At 42.2% G+C, this 27374-nt stretch overlaps 4 protein-coding genes and 1 non-coding gene across 6 annotated transcripts in view; 3 read left to right on the top strand and 2 right to left on the bottom strand.

The window, feature by feature from the left end:
* The window catches only part of myo10l3 (myosin X, like 3), a 55901-nt gene extending 53560 nt beyond the window's left edge, over positions 1 to 2341 (bottom strand). The window contains exon 1 of the mRNA XM_076746802.1: positions 2098 to 2341. Within this exon, the coding sequence (XP_076602917.1) occupies positions 2098 to 2118 (21 nt within the window). The 5' untranslated portion in view covers positions 2119 to 2341. The remainder of the gene's footprint in view (positions 1 to 2097) is intronic.
* A 9120-nt stretch (positions 2342 to 11461) lies between these two features.
* glb1l (galactosidase, beta 1-like) lies at positions 11462 to 17555 on the top strand. The gene is made up of 16 exons (XM_076747443.1): positions 11462 to 11690; positions 11940 to 12109; positions 12196 to 12346; positions 12712 to 12772; positions 12842 to 12936; positions 13006 to 13186; positions 13280 to 13338; positions 13422 to 13543; positions 13909 to 13949; positions 14045 to 14163; positions 14261 to 14335; positions 14414 to 14503; positions 14628 to 14741; positions 14911 to 15042; positions 16085 to 16312; positions 16436 to 17555. The coding sequence occupies exons 1-16, from the start codon at positions 11625 to 11627 to the stop codon at positions 16637 to 16639; spliced, it is 1908 nt and encodes a 635-aa protein (XP_076603558.1). The 5' UTR covers positions 11462 to 11624; the 3' UTR covers positions 16640 to 17555.
* Positions 17468 to 22347, bottom strand: ankzf1 (ankyrin repeat and zinc finger peptidyl tRNA hydrolase 1). 2 transcript variants are annotated; one of them, XM_076747440.1, is made up of 16 exons: positions 22284 to 22347; positions 21745 to 21896; positions 21536 to 21654; positions 21270 to 21372; positions 20949 to 21160; positions 20742 to 20848; positions 20453 to 20606; positions 19790 to 20012; positions 19593 to 19691; positions 19290 to 19457; positions 19038 to 19166; positions 18649 to 18931; positions 18446 to 18557; positions 18177 to 18344; positions 18010 to 18080; positions 17468 to 17886 (listed from the first exon to the last, which is right to left on the bottom strand). In XM_076747440.1, the coding sequence occupies exons 2-16, from the start codon at positions 21866 to 21868 to the stop codon at positions 17760 to 17762; spliced, it is 2199 nt and encodes a 732-aa protein (XP_076603555.1). In that variant the 5' UTR covers positions 21869 to 21896; positions 22284 to 22347; the 3' UTR covers positions 17468 to 17759. The 2 variants fall into 2 exon arrangements, with proteins under 2 accessions (XP_076603555.1, XP_076603556.1); XM_076747441.1 differs by having other exon boundaries at positions 17616 to 17886; positions 19290 to 19454.
* A 2576-nt stretch (positions 22348 to 24923) lies between these two features.
* On the top strand, positions 24924 to 24996 carry trnak-uuu (transfer RNA lysine (anticodon UUU)). The gene has a single exon. It is a non-coding gene; the product is annotated as a tRNA-Lys (tRNA).
* A 469-nt stretch (positions 24997 to 25465) lies between these two features.
* On the top strand, positions 25466 to 27299 carry hce2l2 (high choriolytic enzyme 2-like 2). The gene is made up of 9 exons (XM_076746933.1): positions 25466 to 25525; positions 25614 to 25656; positions 25747 to 25809; positions 25919 to 26074; positions 26216 to 26333; positions 26488 to 26666; positions 26854 to 26935; positions 27023 to 27147; positions 27243 to 27299. The coding sequence occupies exons 1-9, from the start codon at positions 25466 to 25468 to the stop codon at positions 27260 to 27262; spliced, it is 846 nt and encodes a 281-aa protein (XP_076603048.1). The 3' UTR covers positions 27263 to 27299.
* The last annotated feature ends 75 nt before the right edge of the window (positions 27300 to 27374 follow it).

The raw sequence follows: 27374 nt of genomic DNA, 5'->3' as shown, positions 1-27374 counted from the left end.
TCAACTCCTGAGAGGAAAGGTCACACTGATGGACAGGATGGGCTTTCCTCTGGGCACACACCCCTTGTACCTGCCACTCCTCTTACTATGCCACTATCTCTAACCCCCGTCACCATATTCACTCTCACAAACTGTGACAGGCAAGAGGAAGCTGACAGTAGATCAGAACCACACAAACTGACTGAGATAAATCACTGAACGTAGTTAAAAATTATATGCAAAGGCTTAGAAAAGATCATATCATTCATGTGTTGACATCCACATCATGTTAGCTGTCAGAATCAGACTGATTCGCTGGTACACAGTAATCAATGAGGCCTAAAATTTATGCAGCTGCATTTGTTTTCACTGAGTTGAGTTTAATCTTCATCTTACTTCACTTCCAGAATTCCTGCTTAATTAAATCCACGCTGGTCGCACTGAGGAGTTCAGGACGCTGGCGTCTTTCCATGACCCCAAAGTCATTTAAAATAAAACCAGGACAGTTCATTCATTCATTCATTTGAAGGCTGTTTTTCATAGAAAATGTACATCAAATACCTCTTTTTAGCTTTTTTTCTACAGCTGCTGCCCATTCATGACCACTCCTGATATTGTCACAATGGTGTGGTCAAAATGGGACATCCCATTTGAATATCTTGACAAAAAAGGCAAAAGCATCAAATGGCAGCAGTCACCATTCAGACTGACACGCTTTGCCCAAAATGACACATAGAAACTTAGTTGTTCCCAAATAAATTCTGTCGATCAAGACACAGGAAAGCACTTTTGGTTTCATCGCAGGATGAGAAGCGATGCGCTACATAACCACAGCAGGAAAAAAAGACTCCTGGATGAACTCAAACTAATCTTTGGGGAAATCTCACACAGTTGGTACAGGATGAAGGACACACACCAAATTACAACAATGATCTCTGCTGACCCAAAATTTAGTTCATCTAAATCTGTTCACTACACGGTTGTTTTACATAACAGAATATTGAGAATTTAGTACATTGTTCTACCTTTATGGGCTTTTGGAGACTAATGCTTTAATTGTTAGACTGAAGTCAACAAAAGATGGTGTTTTGTAGAGAAACATTACTCAGTCTAACTACTTTGTTGTCAAAAAGAATTCAGTGCTTTCCCATCCTCGTAATATGGAAACAAAAAGTATTAGACCACTAGTTTTAATAGTTAGTACGGAACCAGAAATATTAATTGCAACTTCTCCAAAGTGTCATACACACGCCTTGGAAGAGTGTGGAGCAGCCTCTATAGAAACAGCATAATCACCCCCGAGTCACAGCACAGCACATCACTGAGGGTCAGGTACTGCTGATGCTGTTGACAGAGGAGGTGAGCGGAGGGACGATGAGTGGATGAGACTCGCCTCACTCGCACACCGTCTGTCTTTCCGTGTGCCCTCTGAGTCAGAGGAGGATGACAAATCAGACCTATAGCCGGTCTCTACATGGCCTCTCTGAGCGAGTGAGTGTGCTGCTGTCTGGGCTGATCTACAGATGACACATCCAGCCTACATGGGCACACAGTCAGCTTCCTTTTACAGGCAGCTAGGCTGGAGTCTCTGCCATAAAAGTACAAAAGAGGATAAATGAATGAATCTGATGGCAGAGAATGGTAGGGATGCTCTCACGTGAGTGCTTTGAGTCCTGTTTGTCTTTGTTTGCCAGTAATTAGATGATCTGGGCAGAAAAGGTAATGCACAGCAATTGTGTTTTTAAACGTGTCTGAGGCTTGTTGCCACTACAGCTGCATCCTGAAAACCAGCCCAGTGCAGCCACACCACCACCAGTCTGGGATACACATATATATATATAAAAGGCTGAGAAATAATCACAGAGAGCGCAAACACAGCAGGGTAAATACGGAAAAGGTGTTGCACTTTGTTGATAAGTTAACTAACAATTTACAGAGGCTACAGTTAGTTAAAGCTGATCTGAAACCAGCCAGGCTCAGAAACGCGCACAGCGCCGCATAGTAGCCTCAAACAAAACAAAGAGCGACGCGGTCCCAAAAGACTTTAGGAGTCACGTTGAAAGTAGAAACACAAGCGCAAAAACATGTTTCCCGTGAAGAGAAAGTGGCCCAACTCACCTCTGAAAAGAAAGTATCCATTTTAACCAGTGCCCGACCTCACGTCCCTTTGTAGTCTGAGTTCAGGGTACCACAGCTGAGGAGGAGAGGAGGCTGTATTCCCGAATGATTTCCATCCGTTGCCTCCGCACAGAGGAAAGGATCTTCTCTTCGTCCCCCGGCTCAGACTCTACCAGTCAGAAACAGCCATCGTGCAGTCCTGTTTTCTTCCACTTCGGAGCAGTTTGTCCAGAGTCCCGTGCAGCCTCTGTGGTGCTGTGTTTCTGCTGTCTAGTCATTTCAATGAACCCGGCACATTATGCAGGGAGGTGGAGCCTGCAGGGTCCCGGACCTCCCCTCAGCATACGCCCTCTTTGTGTCCATCCCTACAAAGGCTTTCATGGTTGTAAAGGATGTGCACATTTGAGACAGGAATATTTAAGACAGGAGTAAATGAACAAAGGGAGGCATTGTTGCCATATTAGACTTGCTTGCTGAAGTATACTGAATTCACCAAGCTTTCCAAGTGTGTGCCGGACTTAGCATTAAGAATTATTTCTGACTTCCTCCTAAGGGAAAAATAAACTGAGAAGGAAGAGGAAGAGGAAGATCAGGGGGAGCCAGTCTGCTTTGTTTTAGTCAGTGACTGTTGTGGGTCTCAGGACATGTGCAGTCTGATTTTTCTGCATCAGACAGAACGCAAGCATTTTGTGATCAAGGCTGACACGAAAAGACCAGATTTACAGTCCAATAGATGAGACCCTGGCTGGGGCACTGACCATATATGTGTCTCTGGCACTGGGGTATATCAGATTGTCCAGTACTGAAAGGCAGCATTAAATGTTTGGCTTAGATTTGTACTCGTCTTTGATCAAATATCTTGTTTTAAACAAATAAAGAAAACTATTTCCAGACTACATTTTTTAGATTTAGTTCCTGTAAAACTGATTTGTGTTATGATGAATTAAAGACTGACAGATTGGAGTTTGATGTGAATCTACTAAAGTAAAAATGCAATTAGATGTTTATTGACATTTTCTTTAGAGGGTGCTACAAGTCCTATTCTCTCACATTTGAGATAATAATTACCTCCAGTGAGAGTATTTGCAAGATTCACCAGATGGAATTGTACTGGTTGTCTTTTAAGGTTATGCAATCAATTCAGATAAACAAGAGGAAAACACAAGCGTTTTAATCTGCAATCTTATTCCAGTAAGGTCAGCCAGCCATGACCTGTGGATAGCAGTGGATAGACAGACATGAGTTAATCTATATGCAACAGTCCTGCTAGAGATGCAGTCCAGCAAACTGCGTTGTGTCTGTTATGTAATCAGTGTTGACTGTGTGGAAGCTAATAGAGCGACATGTCACAACGTTTTAACCAGTCTCTGAAATTCATTTCATGATGTTGTCCAGAGCTCCCAGGTTGGCTCCCGCATGTTGCTGTCCAATTTCAGTATTATTTTAAAACAGAAAATCTTTTTTTTCTTTGTTGTTTTCTTGGATTTTCTATTTTTCTCCTTATTAAATGTTGTTGGTTTTCTCAGGATTTTGGTTTGGGTGGTAAATGTGGTGATGCAGTTTCTTTGTGCTAAAATAAGTACAATATATAGAATAATAGTAGTATATATTTGACACAGTTTAAGGTGATCCTTAATAGACCAACAGTCCAACCACTACATTTTGCAAAAGCTTTTCAGTTTATCCTTGAATTACTGATGTTAAGCTGAACTCAAAGTATGTCTGAGGGGCTTGCCTTAATGCTCACATGTATTGTATTAAATTCAATAAATTAAAGCAGGTTAGAATTAAAAGAAATCATATGTATATGTGTACTTTCCAGCTCCTTTTTGCATCTTTCTGCTCATATAAAATGCATAGTGTTTTTTGTCTGCATTACAGTACACAGGTTTAATGTACTGGGTCAGTAATTCCTTATTATTAGGTCAGCAGCAGCTTTAATAAGAACAACCTAATCATTGTTGTGTGTTCCTGGAAGGACTTTAAGAGAATAATACTTGAATAATCCTTTTGCCAATGCCAAAGCTTGTCTGCCACTCAGAGACCTTTCAGCTGCGGCAGTAACGACAGACTCACCCAATTCTCCATCGAAAACACTCACTTTCTGGAGAAGTATTGTTTTCATTAAAACTGTGTCCTTTCCTGACCTTAATGGTGGAACAGATGCATAGACCAGTGGGTATGGATATACAGTCAAGTAACAAAGGGACATTTGTGTAGGAACAGTCCACATCACGTCACATCAGGTAAAGATTTGACCTTAATCATAAAATCAGAGATGAACGCCAGCTCTGGAGGAGAGCAGCCAAGGAGGTCTGCAGAGGATATTCAGCATTGCACTGACTAAGCATTAGCCATCACACATTTGCCAAAACTAAACAATAGTGAAAGAGCTGCTCTTTGAAACAGTCACTAATTTGACCCCGCAGTGTGAAAATGTGGCGAGTTGGCAGGCAGAAAGTAGATTTAGAGCGAGGCCTTCTTCCACTCTACCTGAGAGGACAAAGAGAACAAAACATCCATTTGGTCATCAGGATCCCCAGAGGGCCCTCGGGGGGAGGGGACAGGATCATCATATGACCTGATGTTCTTGACTCCTGCCACGGTCTCAATCGCTCAACATATGCTGGTTTCATCGTTTGAGCGGAACAATTGTGCAGGTGAAGTGTGAGCAATTCTTTTGAAGTGTAGTCTTGTTTTGAAGATGATTCAATATCCAGTGGTGGATGATTGCAGCAGGAAAACAGCTACAGATCACCCTGTGTTTCCATAAGAGGAAGAGGAAGGAATTATTAAAGAAACAAAAATACTTCAAGGCCCATTGTTTAGACTGCTTTTAATCATATAGCTAAATAAACAAACCTACTTATTGCACTGCTCCATTATTCATGTCAGCATATGCTAATACGCATCTTTACATCTGTGCAACTTATTTTATTAGCTGAGTATCGGGTCTGCTGGGCTGATACAAAAACATTTGTATCAGCAGCAAACATTTTTTTTGCTGCTCACAGTGTTGTGAGTGAAATTGAAAACTGTGAGCAGATGTGCTCTCAGTCCTTCAGCCTACAAGAGTGACCAAGGCAACTCGAAGGTCCCATTTTTAACATATCAGCGAAAATCACTTGGACTGAGGATAAAGGGAATGGAGGAGTAAAGGAGATATAACACCAACAACATTTTTTTTTTTTTTTTTTTCTTTTACAAAACTCCAGTGCTGCATTATACAAGCTGTAAATGAAAAGCCTGGAGGCAGTTCACATGCAGATCTACTGCATGATCTTTGCCCCCACTTCCTGCTCTTACAGTCAAGGTCCATTTTTGGAAAGATGTACATGCAGTGGCACCGAAAGACAGAGCTAAAGCTGGCAATATATATATACCACAGATTTTTTGTTTTTTGGACACAGAGCATACCATGTGGGGAATTGTGTATTTGGAGGACTAATGGAGACAGAGAGTCTATGCCGATCCTCCCACTGGCAGAAAAGACCTCAGGCAAAGTCATTCAGGTCGGTTGGAGGACCCTTTTGCAGCCTCGTGTCCCATAATGGGTAAATCTGGCTCAACACATGTAATGGAGGTCCCATTGACTGAGAGTGACTCTGCACAGCCATGAGCTGTTAGTCACAGGTTTAACCAGACTATGATAATCACTTAACTAGAGATGGTTTGATTATGTAAAAAGCACCCATCCATGTGTTATTGCCTGAACCGTAAGAGCCAGCTGAACAACAAGCACAAACATTGATCCACGCTCAGTTGAATCATTATGGTACCATCTGCCTTTTTATGGCTTATACTTAAAGTCAATGGCAACAGTGTCAAATTCAACAAAGTCAAAGTACTGAAAATCCCCACATAGCTTCTAGTTATTCAGCTGGAAATATTACACAAGTGCGACTGTGGCCAGACCTGCAACTACTGATGAGGTGTTAAAAGAAAACACATTTGGAATCTGGAACACTGACGCAATTCATCTCAAAACCTGATGACAACAAGCTATTTTGCAATATTGGAAATGTCATTACAACCCCGAATCCAAGCTGGGACAAACAGAATGCGATAATTTGCTAATCCTTTTTGACATCTACTCAATTGAAAACAGCACCGAGACAATATATTTAATGTTCTACCTCATCAACTTCATTGATTTTTGTAAAGATCTGCTTCTTCTGAATTTGATGCAGCAACACATTTCAAACAAGTTGGGACAGGAGCAACTAAAGACTGGGAAAGTTGTGGAATGCTCCAAAAACACCTGTTTGGAACTTTCCACAGGTAAACAGGTTGATTGGTAACAGGTGATAGGACCATGGTTGGGTATGAAAGAGGCATCCTGGAAAGGTTCAGTGGTTCACAAGCAAGGATGGTGCATTTATAATGTGCCCAACATGCAACACCTTCTTTACATACTTGAATATGTAAGAAAAAAGGAAAAAAAGAGACTTTAAATAGAGCAACAGAGGATGGACACACATGCAGTAGAAATTACAATATGAATAAACAGAATGACAGTGTCACTAAATAACTTACAAACAACGTCAAGTGAATAATGAGTGTAAGAGGTGAGTTACACAGTACAAGATCAGTCAAGTCATTCATACAAATGGGAGTAATGATATAATGATCGTTTCTGTTGAATTTCACTAATGAAATCGATGTGGTCAGTGCTGATTTGTCTTTCTGGACGGGGACACACCCAGAGAACAAAGCAAACAAAGAGGGAGGGAGGAGGGAGAGGGGATGAAATTGATTGAAACAAATGTTGTTTAGCTAAGACGGATGGCAAGAGGAGAGGAGAGAACAGCCAACATCGAGATAAAAACGGAGCATCGAACAATATCATTAAACAAAGGTGATTCAATCGTTATCGGATCACTCTGGCTGGCAGCGTCGCTTTAATGTGTAAATATGGTCGATGACAAATCCTGGTGCCACATTTATTAGATTATGTGGCTGATCCAGGAACACCACAGGGCCACCGGGTCTCCAATTGAGAGCATTACTCACACCTCTGTCAACAATCTGCTGTTTTTATGAAGATGACAGGACAAAAATACTCTTAGGTGATGACAATTCAGTCGATTCAATTATACATGTTTTCTTCTCTGCTTTTCCCAAAACAGGTGCATGTAAATGAACAGCTATGAACAGCTGCACTTTGAAGGAAACATTTCTATTTTCAGTCTTATGTCATGCATTGTCTTTCTTTTCATCATTATTCTGTTTTTAAAAGAAAAAAAATCAGGAGTCACTCTGGGGTCCACGAACGTCTGATAGTTGATGATGATAGTTAAGATTCGTCAGTCAGAACCAAAGCAATAGACCAACTGGCTAGAGTGGCCAAAGTTAAGCCACAAATAAAGTTGAGAAACTTCTGGATTGACAGTCAGTGCATTACCAAAAGAGGTGGGGAAAGAACAGAAAGAAAGACGTTCATCACTGTGATTAATCTGGCATAATAAGCTATCCGACAGCTATGATGGACCTCTGTGGGTTCAATGAAATTAGTCCAGATTTAACAACAATATCCCCCCCACAAGCATTCCTCCACAGACATACTTGCACCCCAAACGCATACCATACCTTCCTCAAGGCTGAGGAATGAGGGCCAGCTCACACACTTCCCATGCTCCCCCACACGGTCAACTTCCTGTTTGTTTATAAAGCTTCATGTTTCATTGCTCCCACAGTAAGATTACACTCTACTCCCTATCTGTTCCTATCTGTGGCTTCACTGCTGTAAGAAACGTGGAAAGGCATGCCGAGGACGCGCCGAACTGCTGAGTTATAAAATGCAAACATGCCACTGGACCTTTGTCATTTTACTGGGACGTTATTGTTTATTGTTAAGTTCCTCAGAGTGATTTTCTCTCAGAGTCCAATGTATTAGCATCAGTGAGCCCAGCAGTGACTCACTAGCCATTCAGATCCTGAGAAAAACACAGAGGGTACATTCCTGACAGGATCCTGAACTCAGGACTGATATGGAGACCTGTGGGGAATTCTGCAGCACCGCCTCACATCAGATGATTCAGCTGTGTGAATCACACACAGCTCAGCATTTAGATATCCCCATAACTGCGAGGTGAACAATCAATTAGCCTTACCTCTTCAGGTCAGGTAGAGGTGGAAGAAGCACTGAGATGGTTTACTAAAGTAACAGCAGCAATACCACAATTTACAAGTACTCCATTATAAGTAAACGTACTGCATTCATCACTTTGCTTAAATAGAAAAAATAGCAACATAGCGCCTGTTATACTCCTGCTGCATCAGTGTATGAGAAACATTTTAATGTTGTAGCTGTTTGAGGTTCAGCTAAATTAAACTACTTTGTGCGGTTGGGCAGTTGAGTCTGAAACACAGCATCATATTTTATGAGCTGATCATATGTTTTGTATTTAAAATATTGATCTTCAGAGTAACTAGTAACCCAGCTAGCGAAATCTGGTCCCCAAAATGAATTGGGAACATTGTTCTTTGGTTGTGGGAACATTTTTTGAATGTTCCTGCACAACATTCTCCAGATGGAGTAAAACTATAGTAAAAGCCGTGTTGTTGTTGTTACCTGACCACAGCGTTCTCAAAATTATACCTAAGCATGGTGCTAGAGTAGATGTATTCTGTATGTATTTTTATTATTTTTACAATTAGATTAATCACCCGGTTGGTGGTTGGATTATCAGCCCTTTTGTCCACATATCGAAATGTCATTGAACCCCCTGTTTCACTGCATGACCAGGTGATCACCTTTGTTTTCCAAATCTGCCATCATCAATGTGTGAGTGTGTATATGGAATACACACAGTACAGGTTACTCCTGATGAGTAAACTGTCCTTTTAAATGTAAAGGAGTGTAAATTGGTGGTGTGCCTGTTTAACATCAGCTGTTCCAAATGATCTGAGCTGTATTTCCGGATGGTGGGGGGATATCTGAATACACCTGCCTCCACCAGAAACAACAAAGACGGCTTATTTTGGAAGTGGTGGGGCAGAGGGGATGGTTCAATCTAATTACAGTCTCTGGGGGGATGACTTCATTGAGGTGACGCCCGACCCTGGAGTGAGGGTTTTCCTGAGTCTCCCATCACATCAGAGTCAGGCCCCTCCAATTACTGCAGGCAGGTCTGGTCTGTACCTTTATGTAGTAATTAAATGGCTGACTATGGGTTTTGCAAGTCAAACGAAGAGTTTTTAAACCCATGTGTAGTGTCGTAAATGCAATCTGATCTCAATGAGACTTACGCCGTTTCTCTGATGTTTGTACTAGTCTCAGTCACTTCCTTCAGACCCCCACTCTTGCTGGAGTATCTCAGTAAGTGGTGCTGTCCTCAGTGCATTAGTCACTGGGTTTTTCTGTGGTTTGAACATCCATTTTCCACAAGCTTAGGGGCTCCAAAGATGGGATACTGACAAGCGCTCCTCAGGCACTATCACGCTCATAACTAAATTACAAGCCCATGTATGTCGTTCCTCCTCTCATTCCCAGGACAATTAACTGCGTCTGACAGTGGGCTAATGAGCCACAGAGCCAGCGCATTTCTTCTATCTGCCGTTGAGATCAGCTGCCATTAGCAATTGTGAGCACCCCCCACCCCTTTAAAATCTTCCTAAAATGGAGATTGATGAATAAAGAGGCAGTGCAGGAAACATGATTACTGTGTAGACAATCATTACTGCTGAGGGAGTGGTACTGAAAAAAAAAAAAAAAAAAAAAGAGTAAAAGCATCTGAAAAAGTGTGTGCGCACAAAACCATGTGAACAAAATGACAGGCCAGTGGGCAGATGCAGCCGTTATTAACCCAAATTACCAGGATTAACTGCTTTGTGTTTACATGACAGACAGAGATAAACAGTTTTTCCCATTACGCACTACAACATCAGCCACTTCACTCCCACTTAAGAGCTTTCTGTAACCATAATGATGTGCAGGCCAGCAGCAAATGTGTACTGGAAACAACTTTGATTTTCTTTGAGTGTGTCAGCCCACTCGGGTGTTTTGTTTGAATGGAAAAATGCAATTAAGCACGCACAAAACAGGCCTTCAAGACTACTTCAGCGAAGAGGGAAATGAGTGAACATATTAGTGGATAACTGGTCGGGACTTTGAGATACGCATGCTGTTCTCAAATGGTTTGTGTGTTTAAGGATCAGTGGTAATTAATTCTGAGTGTTTGGAGGTAAATCATGCTTGTTCTTTTTTTTACCTCCCAACATTACAATATATTACAACCATTAAAAGGATTAGAGTATTTTAGGCCCATGATTTGATTTGCTAATTTAATTTAATACATCTTCTTATGAAACTGTCCCATCTCAGACAAAACTATCAGCTCATTTTGGTTCTCATCAAGGTATCGAAGCGCCATCTAGTGCTCTGTATAAGAATGTGACCTTATCGCACACATTCAGCTGTTATTAGAAGAAAACTGCAAATGCTTTTAATACATCACACCAACATTTCCTCATCATATCGTCAGTCACAGGATCCTGGTGTTAAAAGTCCACATTTATTTGAAAAAGAATGACAAACTCTCAAACAAGTATGTGAGATTTAGGATTAAATGGTGACTTTTTAACCATCATTCAGACAACATGGAAAGACGGACAGACACAGAGCCGAGTCCTGCAGCTCCAATAAAGCAAACCATTCCTGAACTGGCTGCTTTGTTACTGTGCCATGCCAAACACAATGGGATTTGTTGTCAACCTATATAATGCATAGGATGACAGCATGTTGGGACAGCATTGGATCATATGGTGGTTCTATTTTCCTCAGCCTACACACTTTCTTACTTTGAATTTATTTCTATCTTGATTAACTTTGGATTGCTCCGTGTGTACAGATACTCCAACCAGCTGTGACAGAAATGTACTGTCATTTATGGTTTATCTGAAATATAGCATACACTGAAACTAATCTTGATTTTTTCAGGTGGGTCTTTTTGGTGCTTAAAATACATGTTGCTGCTGCTCCCAGTCTACAGCAGAACCAGTACTGCTGCTGCTCCAAACTGGAGGTGTGCGGACCACCATCTACTGTAGGTTATACACTGACTATTGATCAAAACCTCCAATAAACTGAACTAAGTTTCATCATTTCAAAGTGGGCTGAACAGAGTCTCCAGCAAGAATTGCTTTAATATTTATTCTCTTAATAAATGTATATTTCAGGTGGTCACATTCAGCAAGAGGACTGGATTTCTAATGAAAAGTATTGTCTTGAATGGGGCAGAGCAGAGCTGCTGTAAGAGGGGGAGGGACACACAGACTGTGGGGGTGGGGCTTGCATACAGCCAGGACAAGGTTGAGCTGAACCCGGCGGAGTTTAGGACCCTGCAGCTGCCCAGTGAGAATCACATGATGGCGCTGTACTTTAGGGGACCGTGTTCATCCACCAGTGATCAGTAGTGTCGACCTGAATGCAGCATGGCATTAATAACACGCATGACATCGTAGTACCTGAGGACAGATTAGTGATGTATTAGTTTGGGTGGGGGTCTCGCAGGAAGCCCGCGGACATGGCTGCAGGGCTCTTACTCTTCGTTGGAGTGAACGCTGCGTGTTTGGCTGCCGGTGGAAACTTGGTAAGAAAGACAGCAACTTCAATTATAGACCAGTCACCTGATCACTCACAGCTTTGCAGTTCCTGGAAACTTTCTTATCCGGTTCAGATGGGAGCGTATTTTTCATGATCTTGGTTTTTATTAACGGGAAGGTCTCCAATCTAATGTTAATACACTCCCCCCTGCAGACAGATGCTGAATACCATCCTGTGCGTAATGGAAAGAGTCGTTTCAGAGTGATAAAATGCAAACTCCCACCACCTCTCGCAGGTCTCAGGAGAAAGATCATTCTCTATAGACTACAAAAACAACTGTTTCCTCAAAGATGGCAAGCCTTTCCAGTACATCTCAGGCAGTATTCACTACTCCAGAATCCCACGGGACTACTGGAAGGACCGGCTGGTGAAGATGTACATGACTGGGCTCAACGCCATCCAAGTGTGAGTTCATCACTCTCTGAAATACACTTTTACAGTCATTTGGTATCTTCTGTCTCATCTGTGATGGGCTCGCTCTGCCTCCACAGATATGTGCCCTGGAACTTCCATGAAGCTGTACAGGGGGTCCACAACTTCACAGGGGACCGAGACCTGGAGCATTTTTTGGATCTGGCCAATCAGACGGGTCTCCTGGTCATCCTGCGTCCGGGACCGTACATCTGTGCAGAATGGGAAATGGTGAGAAATTGAACTTCTGCTTATTGTGAGTGGTTATTGTGTTGAACAGCTGTGGGAGCAAAACTGGTTCAGAGCGTCACAACATAAAGAAACACGATGAAATTACAATGTTCACTGCAGTGAAATTAACTGTTTTATACTTTTTTATCACCTAAATATTCCTCATAAAATGATGAAACCTCGATTGAAAGTTTCTTAATTGTAAAATGTTTCTGTACTCTTATTACAACACGTAGAATAACTGTCAGACCAGCAGACTTCAGATCAGAAATCAGAGAGATGATCTCCAACAGCTTGTATTTGATAGAATATCTATTTCTTGTTGATGTTTTACTCAAAGAAAACATGATGTTCTTCCTCCCCAGGGTGGACTGCCAGCGTGGTTACTCCAGAAACCAAACATCATACTTCGCTCAGCTGACACAGGTATCTTTGTCTTTTTTTTAATTTTTTTTAAATAATAACGCAGCATTGATTTATTTTCTTCTGCTCCAGATTACATCGAGGCAGTCAGCAACTGGCTTGCTGTTCTTCTCCCCAAAATGAAGCCTTGGCTGTATATCAACGGGGGCAACATCATCACTGTGCAGGTAGAGCATCAAGCTTTCTTCATTAGTCAGTGTTTTCCTGTTGGTTTTAATGGTCTTCTTTGACGACAGGTGGAGAATGAATATGGAAGCTACTACGCTTGTGACTACAACTACATGCGTCACCTGCGCACTCTGTTCACCTTCTTTCTGGGTGAGGACACGGTCCTGTTCACCACGGACGGGAACACAGACAGGGAGATGACATGCGGGACTCTGCAGGGATTATACGCCACGGTGGACTTTGGCACAGGTGCATGAAAATAATGAACAAGATGGCGAGATCTACTTTCTGAGGACATTCGTACGGAACGTTTACATTTCTAATGTTTGCTTCCTGACACAGAGAACAACGTAACTGAAGCCTTCAACCGGCAAAGACGGTTTGAACCTCGAGGGCCTCTGGTTAGTTTTCACGTTAATCCATCAATCTGAATAATTACTGTGTCATCAAACACAGCGTGTGATGGTTTTAAATGGTCTCACAGGTGAACTCAGAGTTCTACACTGGCTGGTTGGACCACTGGGGGGATCGGCACGCCGTGGTCGATGCTCAGAAGGTCAGCAGAGTGCTAGAAGAAATGCTAACCATGGGGGCCAACGTCAACATGTATGTCTCCCCAAACACTCATCACACATTTGGCTGGTGACAGATTTCATTTTTGAAAAAAAATATTTTTTTTAGGACAGCTGGGCAAACTGAACTCAAACAGGAGCAAAACGTGTTTGATGAGGACTATTTTCATGACAGTGTACCTGGAATCTACTCACATCCTACTCCTCAGTCCAGTTGTTGTTGATTTTGGTCTTTTCATGGATTTGTGAACAATAATGAAAATATAAAACACTGCAAGCCTTTTCTTTGGGATGCATCAATCACCAGTTTTTGATAAAGCTGCTCCTGAGCAGTGAAACAAAGTCTATGTGGTGACGTTTTCCTGCTCAGTAATGCAGTCTACCCCTCTCTCCTCTCAGGTACATGTTTGAAGGAGGCACTAACTTTGGCTACTGGAATGGTAAAGTGGTCGGTTTTCATTTTCAGCCTCTGTTTTGGATCACTTCACGTGCAATTTAGAAAGCTCAGCTTGTGGTTTAATTCATCTCTTTGTAGGCGCAGATCATGACACGAGGTTCCGCTCAGTGGTGACTAGTTATGATTACGATGCCCCGCTGTCTGAGGCAGGAGACCCCACGGAGAAGCTGTTGGCCATCAGAGACGTCATTAAGCAGGTACCACTGATCGAACTGCCCCCCACTAAGGCTGATGTCCTGATTACTCTTGTACATATGTGTGAGATATAATTAATGCATCGCCATTCCTCTACAGTTTAGAGAGGTCCCCTCTGGTCCCATGCCACCAGCAACCACCAAGTTTGCCTATGGGTTTGTCAACCTGAAAAAGGTAGGACCATTTCAGGTTTTAAAGCGCATGAAGTGTCTGATAATGAGCCAGATCTTAATAATAGACACACTTTTCCAGGTTGGAAACATCAGCGAGCTGTTGAACACCCTCTCACCCCTGGGGCCGGTGAAATCCCAGCATCCTCTGACGTTTGAAGAGATGAAACAGGTATGGTGTCAGTCTGAAGGCAACAACAGGGGAGGGACTGGTGCTGTAGTGACAGTAAACCTCTTGAAACGTGGAGAACTTCTAGACTGTCGTGTCTGCAACCTGTCATGTCTATTGTGTTCAGTACTATGGATACATGCTTTATCGGACCACGCTGCCCAGGGACCTCTCGCAGCCCACGCCACTTATCTCTCCACTGAATGGGGTTCATGACCGTGCATATGTGTCCGTCAATGGGGTGAGCCTTTACAATGATCTTTTGTGTCTACCAGCCAATCAGATTGTCGGGTCGGGCAAAGGGAAAACATCACAGGCTAAAACCGAGCATGCTTGTTTATGTCAGATTTTTTTTAATTTTTACTCCTTTTTTTTTCTCTCTCTCTCTCTCTCTCTCTCTCTGTGGACAGGTTTTCCAGGGCCTGTTGGAGAGAGACACCGTGCTTGTGACGAACATCACTGGACAGCAGGGGGACACTGTGGACATCCTCGTAGAGAACATGGGCAGAGTGAACTTTGGCAGCAAGATCAATGACTACAAGGCAAGAGAACGAAGTCTGCTCCCAATGAGACTAAATACATTTTCTCTGCACACACCGTCATCTCTTTAACACCCCTGTTTTGCTGAGATTGTCTTTACTTCCCTGTTTGTTTGGGCTCCCACAAACCTCAGTACTGTATGTGTGACATTAATAATAACTACTAAAACAACCTTTTCCGTTATTTGTTTTGGTTTGACCTTATTAAAACAAAGGAAATAGAAAAGTATTGATGTTATGATCCTCCCTTTGACTTAAACTAGACTTTGAAAGGTCACAAAATACATAAGTGACCATAAAGCTAACTTTTCTCTGTTCTTAGAGCTTCCACAAAGTGGTTGCTTCTTTTCCACAAAGACGTTCACTGTGTTATTCCAGATGACGGTTTGCATGAATAACAGAAGACTGGATTTTAAATTCATCCTCCACAGTTGATCAAGATGTTCTTTTATGCATCTCAATAACAGTGTAGAGTTTATCTGGCTGCTCCAAAGCTTTTTTTTTTTTTTTTAGAAATTTTTTTTCAGCAGCCCTTGACCAGATGATCGGGCAGAACTCCAGAAGTGACTGAACAACATCAATCATAACAGACGATGGAACACATGCAGAACATTCCCTTGAAATAGACATGGAGACAATGTAATCAATCTGGTCATACAATAAATAATCACTATCACAATAACAATCACTCACAAACAAAATGCTTTGTATGCACCCTTCTGTAGATGTGCTGATGTAGAGATTAGACCCCAGAGTGCTCGAACTCTGGTGGACTGGCCATGGATAAACTAACCGATCTGTACAAGTGCTCCTCCAGTAATAATTGTGGACTCTTATATGGGGTCTTGTGTCTGAAGGGCACCAAACAGAACATAGCTGATGCAGCCGTGGTACCGGGGACAGTTTCTGTGAAGGAGGGGAACAAACCACAAAGACTAAAACTTTAAAATGATTCTGAAAACTGAAGACTTGTTTGATGGCTACTGAGTAAAACCTGCACTCACAAAGCACAAGTATTAGCTGCTAACCAGTATTTGTACTGCAGGGTCTCTTGAGCAACCTGTTTCTGGGCAAAGATATGCTGACTGACTGGAAGATCTACCCTTTGGACATTGATGGAGCCATCGCTGGTGGGTGGCCTCATTCAGACAGTCAGAAGGCCTCTCCTGCCCCTCTGAAGGAACCTTCAGTTGGGCCGGTCTTCTACATGGGGACCTTACAGCCCAACGGCCTGGCTTGGGACACCTTTCTCAAGCTCAATGAATGGAAGAAGGTAATGCTGATTAACTTTTGGGGACATTTTGGCACCGACACACTTCATTTCTATGAGGGTTTACGGCACAGTACAAGGATCAAAATGACTGTATCCTTTCTTATGTTGTCATCTTTTTATCAGGGCCAGGTTTGGATTAATGGTGTGAATCTGGGACGGTACTGGCCAGCCAGGGGCCCTCAGCAGACTCTTTACATCCCTGGACCCCTGCTCAGCACCACCCAGCCCAATAACATCACAGTGCTGGAGCTGGAGGGGGCCCCAGCACACCTACGGGTTCTCTTCATGGACCGGCCTCTGCTCAACGCCACCGCTGGAAAGTCTTGACAGGGCGTGCTGAGTTTTGTCGCACAAAATGTTCAACCTTCAACTGAAGGAATACTACATCCTCACATATCTGTTCAAAGCACAAGAAATCACTTGAGCGATGTAGTCCTCCGAACAATTCAGCTGACACGAGGAAATGCTTTGTTCCGCATCATCTCTGTGGCATCATTATTCTTAATCACTTCAGATTTCAGTGTTTCATTTTTAGCAAATTCTTTATCCAATGTCATCTGCTTTATCCTTTGACACAGCTGCTTCTGTCAAACAGTGATCCGATGGCCATTTTGTCTTCAAAGGGACAGTTCACTTCAAAATCAAAAATATTTCCCCCCTCTTACCTGTGGTGCTGTTTATCCATCTACACTGTTTTGGGGTGAGCTGCAGAGTTCTGGAGATATCGGCTGCAGAGATGACTTCATTTTCTTGAATGCCAAAAAAATACAACAGTGTCTCTTTCCAGAAATCACGATCCAGTTACTGTCTGTTAGCTTTTAACTTATCTCCACGAACCAGCAGCGTCACACTCGGGTTCGGGGAGTAGATGCAAACTTCCCTCTGAGCAGTGTTAGTGATAGTTCCTACATGAAACTGCTGACAACACGGTCTTTGGATGATCTTTAGCGAGCGGGTCAACACGAGCTGAGTGCCATCTAGTTCCGTTATATTTGAGAGAAGGCAGAAATCACTGCAGCCAATATCTCCTGAACTCTGCAGCTCACAGCAAAACAATTTATGGATAGATGGCACTACAGGCCTTCTTGATTTTGGGGTGAACTGTCCCTTTAAGGTTCATTTACTGACGTGGAAATAATGACAATGACATACAAACAGTATTAAAGTTTTTTTATTGCATTTGCTTTTTTTTTACCTTTTCCATTACTGCAGATACTGTAAATAAATTATCAGTTTATTACATTATGTTTTTCAGTCTATGCACCAGGTTGATCATCAATCATCTGCCATGATAAAATCATATTTGAAGTGTAGATTTGACAATAGGATAATCATTTATTGATCCCCCAGAGGGGAAATTCGGGAATAAACTACCACATCGGACTCTAACAAGGCTGCAAAAAAAATCACTTTTAATGAGGTAGCTTCCATCCATCTATGATGTTCTTTAGGTCTTGCCTGGAGGAGCGTTGGCTTTTCGATGTGCTTGGACACAGCGAGGGGTGCAGAACGAATACTCCAGGTACTGAAATGGGATCTTGCCCAGCAGAGACTCTCCACACAACCAGCACCGCCTGGTGACAAAAACAACCCCCCCAAAACTATTTTTTAGTTGGAAAAAAAAAACAAAAAACATTTCCAGCCATGCTTAACGAGTGCATATTAGAACTGAGAGTCAGGCTCTTCAGGGGACTTACTTGACATTGGAGAGGCTGACTCCTTTTGCAGCCACTTGCTCTGCTAACCTCCTCTCTGCTGCCAGAGCTCTCTAGAAATCAAAAAAAGGAAACAATTATCATTTTCAAGATTTTTTTTTTTTCTTAAATAACTTCCAATATCAAAGATTAAATACATGCTGGCTCACCTTTTCACGGTCAGTCAGAGATGCAAACCTCTTCTTTTCCTCTGCCTCCAGCTCTTGCTTCCTCTTTTCTTCCTTCTGCTCTTTTTCTCGCTGTTTTCTCAACACCTTTTGAGCCTTTTTCTTCTCCAGCTGTTTGGACTCAATCTCTGCCGTCAGTGGTCCGGGGACCTTGAGTTACGGCAGTGTAAAAAATGAAATGAATTTATATGTCAATGTTCTGCTTCTATTTAATGGGATACATGTCAAAGGTTGGACTGTACAACTCATACCTGCGCCCTGGTGTAGTCGTATTTATCAGGATTCTCACCCATATATTTACGAAAGACGTTCCTTGTGTCTTTGTCAGGGGCCACGATATACGGGGTCTGCCCTTTGTTATCCCTGTAAAAGAGTATTGCAGAAGAGTCCTGAGTCTGCTGCAACTTTTCCCACTGAAATTTTACATTTACTACACTTACATTATTTCTCATACCTGCAGGCTGGGTCCGCTCCTGCATCCAGGAGCAGCCTGACCACGGCCTTTTGTGCAGCTGCCGAGGCAACGTGCAGCAAAGTGAACCCAGACGAGTCTATGGGCTTGTTAAGGAGAGTTAGAGGACTTTGGACATCAGGAGGGTCGCTCTTCGGCCGCTCTTGACTCTCTGCCGTTTCTCCAGGAAGCTGGAGCAGACTGCGTACAGCGTCCACATCCCCAACCTTACAGGCTGTAAACAGGGCATCCCTCAGGCCATACTCCCAGGACTCATCAACAGTTTCTAAAAGAGACGGGACAAGGAAAGCTCAATAATAAGTATCTTGAACATTATATATTACAAACAGGTGCAAGATAATGAACACAGTGAAAAACATGCTTTTACTCACCTTCCAGTTGTTTCTTACTCTGTGCTTTCCTCTTCCTCTTCTTGGACTGTGTTTCTTGAGGGGTGTCTCCTGCTGGTGTCGCCTCTGGCACCTCCTCCTCTTGACTGTCTGCTACTGTGTTACTCAATTCTGTCACACATGGATATGAAATTTCAGAAACCTCGGAGAACTTTTGTGTGATAAATGAGCATTCCTTGGATTTCTATAATGTAGCTACAGCCTCCTACTGATGACACACAGGACCGGGCTTACCCTCATTTTGTATTTTGGTTTCCTCCTTCCTTCTCCTCCTCCTTCTCCTGTGCCTGGAGGGACAGGTTTCATTCTCCCTGAGGTCCAGAGTTCCTATTGTCAGCTCCACCATCTCCAGCTGGATCTCTCCACTCTCTTCTGTATCTGAGTGATCATGATTTTCTTCTGCTGATGTAAAAAATAAAGAAAAAGTACTGTAACACCACATTTCACAGTAAATTAACAGTGTTGACACAGCATTAAAATTCAGAGAGTTCAAAAGCTTGTAAACTCAGAGGGTACACGTCGACCTGGTAGGCTTACCTTTCTCTTCATCTGTATTTATTTGTGCTGTAGATTTGACAGATTTCTTCCATGCCTTCTTAGATGGACTGAAGACTGCAGACATGTCTGTGTCTTTCCCTAAATCAAGATATTTTGCACACAGTATTGATTATACCTTGGCTGGACGACAATGAGCAGATAACATGTCATTATTCCAAGGATATAATTCTGCTTACCATAAACATGGACGGTGGAAAGCACCTCATGTACCCTCTGCACCTCTCGAAAGGTTGCCCTGCGTGTGGCAAATGGTAGTGTGCAGATCCTGGGATCTTTTTTGTCAAGCGGAGCTGCACGACCACCAAAAAAGATGGTTTTATTGTAGCTAGGGGCTCGTACAAATATTGCAGAGGCCTCCTTCAAGTGTTCAGCCCAGCTTACCAGGAGATCCTGAATGTCCTGGGAAAAAAAGATTATACATGGGTTAGGGTACGCACATGAAAAACTTGGTGCTCACCTTATAACTGAAGTGTAGAAAAAACAGCAACTCCTACAAAGAGTGGACTACAAGAATGACTTCACAGCATTTTACATGATGCGCTTTCTAACTTAAGAACTACATTCATTGATGAAACTGTTTAATTAAATCTTTATACAATAATAAAATGAGCAGCATGTGTTTAACAAGACAATTGTTGCAGTCCATTTTTAGTTGTTTTCTGATGTGCCAGAACCTTTGGAAAATCATCATGATCACATGACTAATGACGATCACATGAATCATCATTCGCCGTGTACGAGAACATCAGCCTTCAAGAGTATCTTAATTTTTTTGTCCTCTGTGAATAAAATAGAAAACCTCATGGCTAGCATGATGTTAAACGAATGATAAATCTCACCTTGACTAGCGCTGCCTCATTGTGTCGCCTCAGAGCAGCTCCTGCAGACTTGGGCGTGTGACTCCGGTTCTGAGAGTCTCTGAGTCCTTGAGCGGTGCCTCTCTTCGCTCGCACTGTGTACCGGTGGAAAGTCTTGTGCTGAAGGACTTCTTTTCTGTAAAACAAATACACTGTGTTGGGCTGATGCTTACACGTTACTGAGCCGGCTGTCCTTTTACAATTACAATCCAACCCGTAATGTGTAATCTAAGGTGCTAAAAAAACAAACAACAGAAACCTGTCCACCCACCCTTGGAATACAGCGCCAGCAAAGTGGCCTCCACCGGTCATGATAATGACCCACACAGTCTTCTTACTTATGGCTTTCAGGGAGGATCCTGCTGGCTCATCATCTGACTGACATATTACAGGAACAGAACATGAAATTAGAATTGAAAAAATGAAAGGTCTGTTAACGTACAGACCACACGCTGTCCTGCTCTGTGCTGAGCCTCACCTTGCCCTGCAGAATGCAGCGGTAGACTGATAGATACTGTCCTGCTGAGTTCTGGAAAAAGAGCTTGCTGGAGGGCCGGCCAATAATTAACCTGGTTTCAGCTGAGTTCTCATTATCTGTGCCAGTGACGTTGTTGCTCTTTCCCCAACCGTCACTGTCCGAATCTTCTTCCTCTGAATCAGACTCGGAGCCTGAGATACTTGACATGTCTCCTGTAAATCAATAACTGAAAATCAATCAACTGTTGCAACCATTTCGACAACCCATCGCTGCTTTCCCATTTAAGTCCCAGAGAGATGTGTAGGACTTCGGATTCCTCACCAGCTCCAGTCTTCCTCTCAAACTCCTCAGCTGTGACTGGTGGCATTCCCAACATCTTTTGCCTCAAGTTGAACCGATGCCAGTCGAGCTTGTAGTGCTCCGTCTGAAATTTAAAGGACAGGTGTGTAATATTTAGTAGCATCTAGTGGTGAGGGTACAGATTGAAACCAACTGAATACCCCTCATTTCCAGGCTTCAATACAATCAGCAGCCCTTTTATTGTGTGTTTTAAATGAACAGAGCAGTGTTTCAAGGTGTGCTCTCACCTGTTCCTCGCGGCTGTTAAAGGGGCACCTGCAGGCTGAGCAGACCATCTTGTCTGACACCTCTCTGACCAGGCTGGACTCCCGCTGTCTGTCATCCTCTGGTGATTTCTCTTCTAGCTCTAAACAGAAGGAAATACAAGGACATGTTTCAATCAGACAGACTAAGCATTGTCTTTACTGCAGAAACTACAGCTATGGTTCCCACATACCGTCCGGGGCTGGGTCAGTGTTGGCAGCCTGCTCCAGGACGGGCTTCACTTCCCTCAGCCCAATCAAAGCGTCATCATTTGGGCACAAGTCAAAGATGGAGCGGTGATCGGCGCAAGTCGTCATTGTCGTTGTTGTGTTTTCACCTCATGATCTGCTCAGACAGTAGAGACAGAGAAACATACTGTAAGTTTTGATTGGAGTTATCCAAAATAATAGCCTTCGTCCCGACATATCCACAATAATTAACTACACTAGTGTGTTGTTAGCAACTTAGTCACTCTCTCTTTTCTGTCGGACAAGACAACACTAGTGTCATGACCCGGCAACAGCGTACAAGTTCATTTTACTCTATTTTAAAAGCGTTATCTTCGCTGATGTAACATTACTGGCGTTATGTGCTCCTTGAACGACACGTGTGGCTGGTGGTGACTAATAGTGGCCATAAAAGACTGCGTTGTCCAGCTTTTCTAATAGGTCTTTAAGTGTATTATAACTAATAAGTCACAACTGAATAAGTTACAAATAGCAAATAACTTACCATAAATGGATGACTCAAAAGCTGGGCTAACGTTACACTAATTGTGCCTCTTCCGGTTCTATCTACGGAAGCCCGACAGCACCAATAACGCTTAACTGAAAAAGCGTTCACGGCAAATTTACGCAAGAAGCACACGTTCCACAAGTACACTGTCTTTGTGTAATAATACTCAAAAACTGCACATTTCAAGAGTCCAAAGAGAGAGAAATATCAAGAGTACACGTAAAAAAAAAAAGCCGAGTTAGTTTAACTTTTCTATGTCTGGTAGAGAAATATTTAGCTGTCTTCTTTAACTTCAGTCAATATCATAGATTAAATGTAATCCTTTTCAATCTCCCATTTTCCTTTTAATGGATTTTTAATTTGAACTTTCCAATTTGAATAAATGCTCTGTGTGTCAAGTTTATACATGAGTCAGTTTCTATTTATATGTATATACATGTACAGATCTGTATGGTTGTATTTATCGACCTTAAAATAAATAAATAAATAAATAAATAAATAAATAAATAAATAAATAAATAAATAAATATCATGGGACCAGACATAGTGAACAGAAACCCTGAATCAAGATTTGTCTCAAACATGCTCCAAAACACTTCACTCATTAATATTTAACCAACAAGGAAAAAATAGGAATGCTGCAGGCAAAATAAAAATCATGCAGTGTTTAAGTATGTGTCCAATACTACAACAGTCACATCACAATGTTTACATAAAAAGTACAATATTTCCCTCTGAAATCAGGTGGAGTAGAGGAAAAAAAAAACTGAAACGCTCAAGTAAACTACCATTACACTTGGTGAATTGGTGGATGGACTGACTGCCGCTATGAAAATTGTGTGTAATCACAGTACTTGAGTAAATCTGCTTAGTACTGCAGGTTCCCCCTCAGGGCAGTCCGCAGCGCTATCCTGCTGGACTATTAGGCACAAGTGGTTCTGAGACAAGATCAAATCAGACACTTTATTTGGTGCAACAAATTCTATACACAATTGATTATACCTATCAAATAAAGTTTAAAATGAGAAAAAATGTGCCAGTCTACATGACAAACATATCAGTTTTGATTCACATGGGATGCTCTGATTTCGCTTTGATTTGCTGGTTAGTGCACGGATCAAAGCTTGTGCTGAAAATGACAAACTTTGTGCTTTACCAGTATGTAGAAACCCCCACACCTCCCTTACCTGCCATACTATGAGCCTTGGCCTTTTTTCACCTTCAGAAATTCAGCAGTGAGCCTCCTCACCTTGTTTGACAAACTCCCTCCTGTCCTCTTCCTTTGATTTCTGAAAGATAATAAAGATACAGTGAAATCAACTTTGATTCATGAAAAGGCATCCTATCTATCTTATGCACAAAGCACAGCACCTGACCTGCCTGCAGAGGTTTGATCACTCAGTTATTCAGACAGATGACTTTCCTCTTGCAGCAGTTCACCCAGTTGCTGCAACAGATCAACAACTCCACTTTTGTCCATCATCAGATCTGTACTCTGCTCAGTTTTTCTGGCACTGCAAGTGAGAACAGGTCTCGATATTCAAACATGAAGTGAGCAAAGTAAGAACAGTATAATTGTGTATATTGATTGACCAAACTTAAGCAGGGCTGAAAGCTGTTGGGTAACAGGTGTGGACACTAAGAGCAACTCAGGTTAATCATATAAAAAGAGTGGGCTTTGGGATCCCTTCCCTTAAGGATGAAATATTGTAGCTTTTCAGCAAAGGGGTCCAATACATAAGTCAAAATGTCTGCTGTGACAGAGGCAGGCCTACGTTTGAGAGGTGCCTGCGTCGTTGTGTTTGGTCTGCACGTTGGACATTACCAGTGAGAGGCACTGGAGCGAGTGTCTCATATTTAAATCTCACTTGACTAAAAAATAAAGGATTGATTTGGTTCAGGTGTTTGTAGTACCATTGAGCCACTTGTTGAGTAAAAAGATGCCATGCTGATGCTGTTCATTCACTGGTCAAAGTGTTTCAGGTAGAGTGATTTAAGGGAGGGGCATAGACATGACCCTGATAACACGGATTGAGTCAAAACTTTATGTTTTTCACAGTTTATTCCAAAGCAAGTCAACGCAATAGATACGAGAAACACATTGGACGAGCTCTTCCTCAGCTCGCAGTCTTTTCTGCCGGACCCCTCCAGTTTGTGAGCGTTGGCATCTTGTTGCTGGCATCTTGCGGCTCTCTGATCGGTCGCTGCAGTTAAACAAGCGGTATTACAACACTAACACACTTAGCTTAGTATTGTCACACAAAGAGTTAACAATTGTGATGTTGGCGAGCTTCCATAGCAGTTTCTTTACATTAATGGCAATTCCCCTTGACAATGCGTAATTTTAGTATTAACGCACTTTGCTGGAAGTTAGCCACCAACGTGAAACCTTGCAATTTTAGCTAATGGTAACAGTTAGCTAGCACGGGTAACACAAGTTGAACCGTGGACCGTACCGTGGATTTTTCGTGTTGTGTTAGAAATATACGGTCATAAAGTATGGTCATGATATCTTGTTTTTCTAAATTAGGGGTTACTTTTCAGGAATTGTTAAACTGTTGGAAACAAGACTCGAGGTCGGTTCGGATTGCTCTCTTGGTGACAGTCATAAGAAGTACTTCCTGTGAGTTGGTCAGAGCCCGGATAGCTCAGTCGGTAGAGCATCAGACTTTTAATCTGAGGGTCCAGGGTTCAAGTCCCTGTTCGGGCGGTAATTTTTTTTTTTCTTTCACAATGTATCGAGGCTAAGAATATATCATTAACACACCGAGTTACACATCAGCAGAAATTAGCAGCGTAATTTAGCATGTCAACTCTTGGTAAGCTTAGCTTCAGTAGAGAGAAAACAGCACTCCTGGTAAATGTATGAGACATCTAAAGCCAAAAATTGCCCTGAACCTGTGCCAAACATTAAACCTTTTAATTTAAAGCTAGTCATTGAAGTGGAGCTGTTATTACCCACTGTTGGACCTTACATTATCCTGCTGTTGGAGTTGTTGTTTATGAAAGAATCAAACTAATTTGGGGATTAAACTCACTCACAAACAAATAACAGTAACCCTGTAATTTACCAGAGATAATCATGGGTATTATCTCAGGACAGTGTTTGGGGACACCTATAAAGCTAGGTGTTAGTACAGGTAAAATGGCAACACTGAAGACCTATCTGACTGGCAAAGATGGAGCGGATTATCCTCTTGTGCGTGGTTTCCACCTGTCTCTCTGCCATACAAGCTCAGGTAAATATGCATGGGATTGGAGTGGGATTTTAACAAATTCAAGGACTGCAACAGAATTGCCAATAACTTTGTCTGTCTTGTTTTGCAGAAATTTTTCTTCAGTCCAAAATGGGGCCCCATAGGCTATAAAGGTGCTTACAATTTGGATTTGATCTAAACTTCAATGTAAGTGTGACAGCTGTAAAAATGCACATAATGACTAAAAACTCTTATTTTTTCAGAACGTGAAGAGCACGGTGATGGGACAGCAATGGATGAAATCATTAAAGCCAACGAGTTCCACAGTAAGATGCACACAATTTAATTGAATTTTTTTCAATGTACATAACTTAATGTAACATATGAGCTCCTGTTTTTCTAAAATGATTTAATTTTCTCTTATTTTTGTCACAGCTTCCCGAATCATAGACGGCACTACCAGTCTGAGAGAGGGAGACATTGCTGTTTCTTCTGGAAGGCGCTCCAAAGTCTGCTTTGCTCGTAGCTGCCTCTGGGCTAAGTCAGTGGATGGACACGTCTATGTTGCATATAAGCTCTCACCTGATTACAGTACGTTATTTTACTTCTTTACGTGTAAATAAATGCAATGCATTACAGTCTACTACATTTTAGAAATTGACCAACTTTGTATTCGATGATTTATAAATTGTCTGTTCCTCGTCCGCTCTTTCTAAACATTTAAATGAACAGCTGAAATGGAGACAAAGCTGATAAAGAAAGCGATGGAAAACGTAGAGAAAGGTACCTGCGTGCGGTTTGTTCCTCGGACTCACCAGCGAGACTACATCGACATCCAGCCAAAGTCTGGGTGAGAGCCTTTGCTTGGAAAGTTTGATTACTCCTTGGGCAAAATGTTTTTTCTGTCTGGAAGAGAAGTGAAATGCAGAGTTAAGTAGCAGCAGTTCTTTTGAGATATGTGAGTTGAACTGAAATGGATAAACCTTCAATTATCAATAATCCAGGTGTTGGTCCTACCTTGGCGCGCGTGGTGGAAGACAGACCGTGTCTCTCCAGAGCCCTGACTGCGTCCGGGTTGGAGTGATTTCCCATGAGTTCATGCATGCCCTGGGCTTTGTGCACGAGCAGTCCCGCTTCGACCGGGACAACTATGTCACCGTCTTGTGGTCAAACATTTGGAGGGGTAATTCAAAGGGGCGGGAAGGGTGGTGGCATTGGGGGAATGAGAGCTCCACAAACTGTAAATAAAAGTAATATGTAGAGTTAACTGTTTATATACCAAAGATTTACAGTGATTTGCAGTATATAGAAAAAATGCAAAAATCAAAATGAATACTCACAAACATTAACTATAAAGTAATTTCCAACAGATCGGTTGAGGAACTTTGAGAAATTCAAGACAGACAATCTGGAACTGCCATACGACTACGGCTCAATCATGCACTTTGGGATGTAAGTAATAATTTGATGTGGGATCACCCAATATATTCTTCTGTGGTTCATGTATTATAATGCAGCATATAATGTGCATATCTTTAGGTATGCCTACTCTCAGGATGGGGAGCCAACCATCGTTCCTAAGAACAGCAAGAACATAAGACTGGGCCAGACAATGTTTCTGAGCCACATCGACAAGCTGAAAATCAACAAGCTTTATAAGTGTGGTTGGTACCAAACATCCTGAACTAACCTCCATGTTTTCAGAGCGAGTGAACATCTCATTGTCAAATGTCTGATTCCTCTCTGTCTCTCTCCACAGGTGACGTGGATGACTACTAACCAAACCGAATTGAGATGAGACAGGAATGTACTGAAAGCTAATATCATAAACGCTTGTTAAATCATGGAAACAGTTTCAATAAAGATTGATTCAAGCTTTCTATCAGCATTT

This window comes from Chaetodon auriga, chromosome 13 (genome assembly GCF_051107435.1).
Source record: "Chaetodon auriga isolate fChaAug3 chromosome 13, fChaAug3.hap1, whole genome shotgun sequence".
Lineage (NCBI taxonomy): Eukaryota > Metazoa > Chordata > Actinopteri > Chaetodontiformes > Chaetodontidae > Chaetodon > Chaetodon auriga.
This window is presented reverse-complemented; position numbering and strand designations above follow the sequence as displayed.

Excerpts from the sequence above, each read along its gene's own strand:
- glb1l (XM_076747443.1), top strand. The coding sequence starts at position 11,625 with ATGGCTGCAGGGCTCTTACTCTTCGTTGGAGTGAACGCTGCGTGTTTG. Across the intron at positions 12,773-12,841 it reads ACTTCGCTCAGCTGACACAG|ATTACATCGAGGCAGTCAGC; the intron begins GTATCTTTGTCT and ends CTTCTGCTCCAG. Across the intron at positions 14,336-14,413 it reads GGTTTGTCAACCTGAAAAAG|GTTGGAAACATCAGCGAGCT; the intron begins GTAGGACCATTT and ends ACACTTTTCCAG.
- ankzf1 (XM_076747440.1), bottom strand. The coding sequence starts at position 21,868 with ATGACGACTTGCGCCGATCACCGCTCCATCTTTGACTTGTGCCCAAAT. Across the intron at positions 21,655-21,744 it reads CACTGACCCAGCCCCGGACG|AGCTAGAAGAGAAATCACCA; the intron begins GTATGTGGGAAC and ends CCTTCTGTTTAG. Across the intron at positions 18,081-18,176 it reads CTCTGACTGACCGTGAAAAG|AGAGCTCTGGCAGCAGAGAG; the intron begins GTGAGCCAGCAT and ends TTTGATTTCTAG.
- hce2l2 (XM_076746933.1), top strand. The coding sequence starts at position 25,466 with ATGGAGCGGATTATCCTCTTGTGCGTGGTTTCCACCTGTCTCTCTGCC. Across the intron at positions 25,526-25,613 it reads TCTCTGCCATACAAGCTCAG|AAATTTTTCTTCAGTCCAAA; the intron begins GTAAATATGCAT and ends CTTGTTTTGCAG. Across the intron at positions 25,657-25,746 it reads GGGCCCCATAGGCTATAAAG|AACGTGAAGAGCACGGTGAT; the intron begins GTGCTTACAATT and ends TTATTTTTTCAG.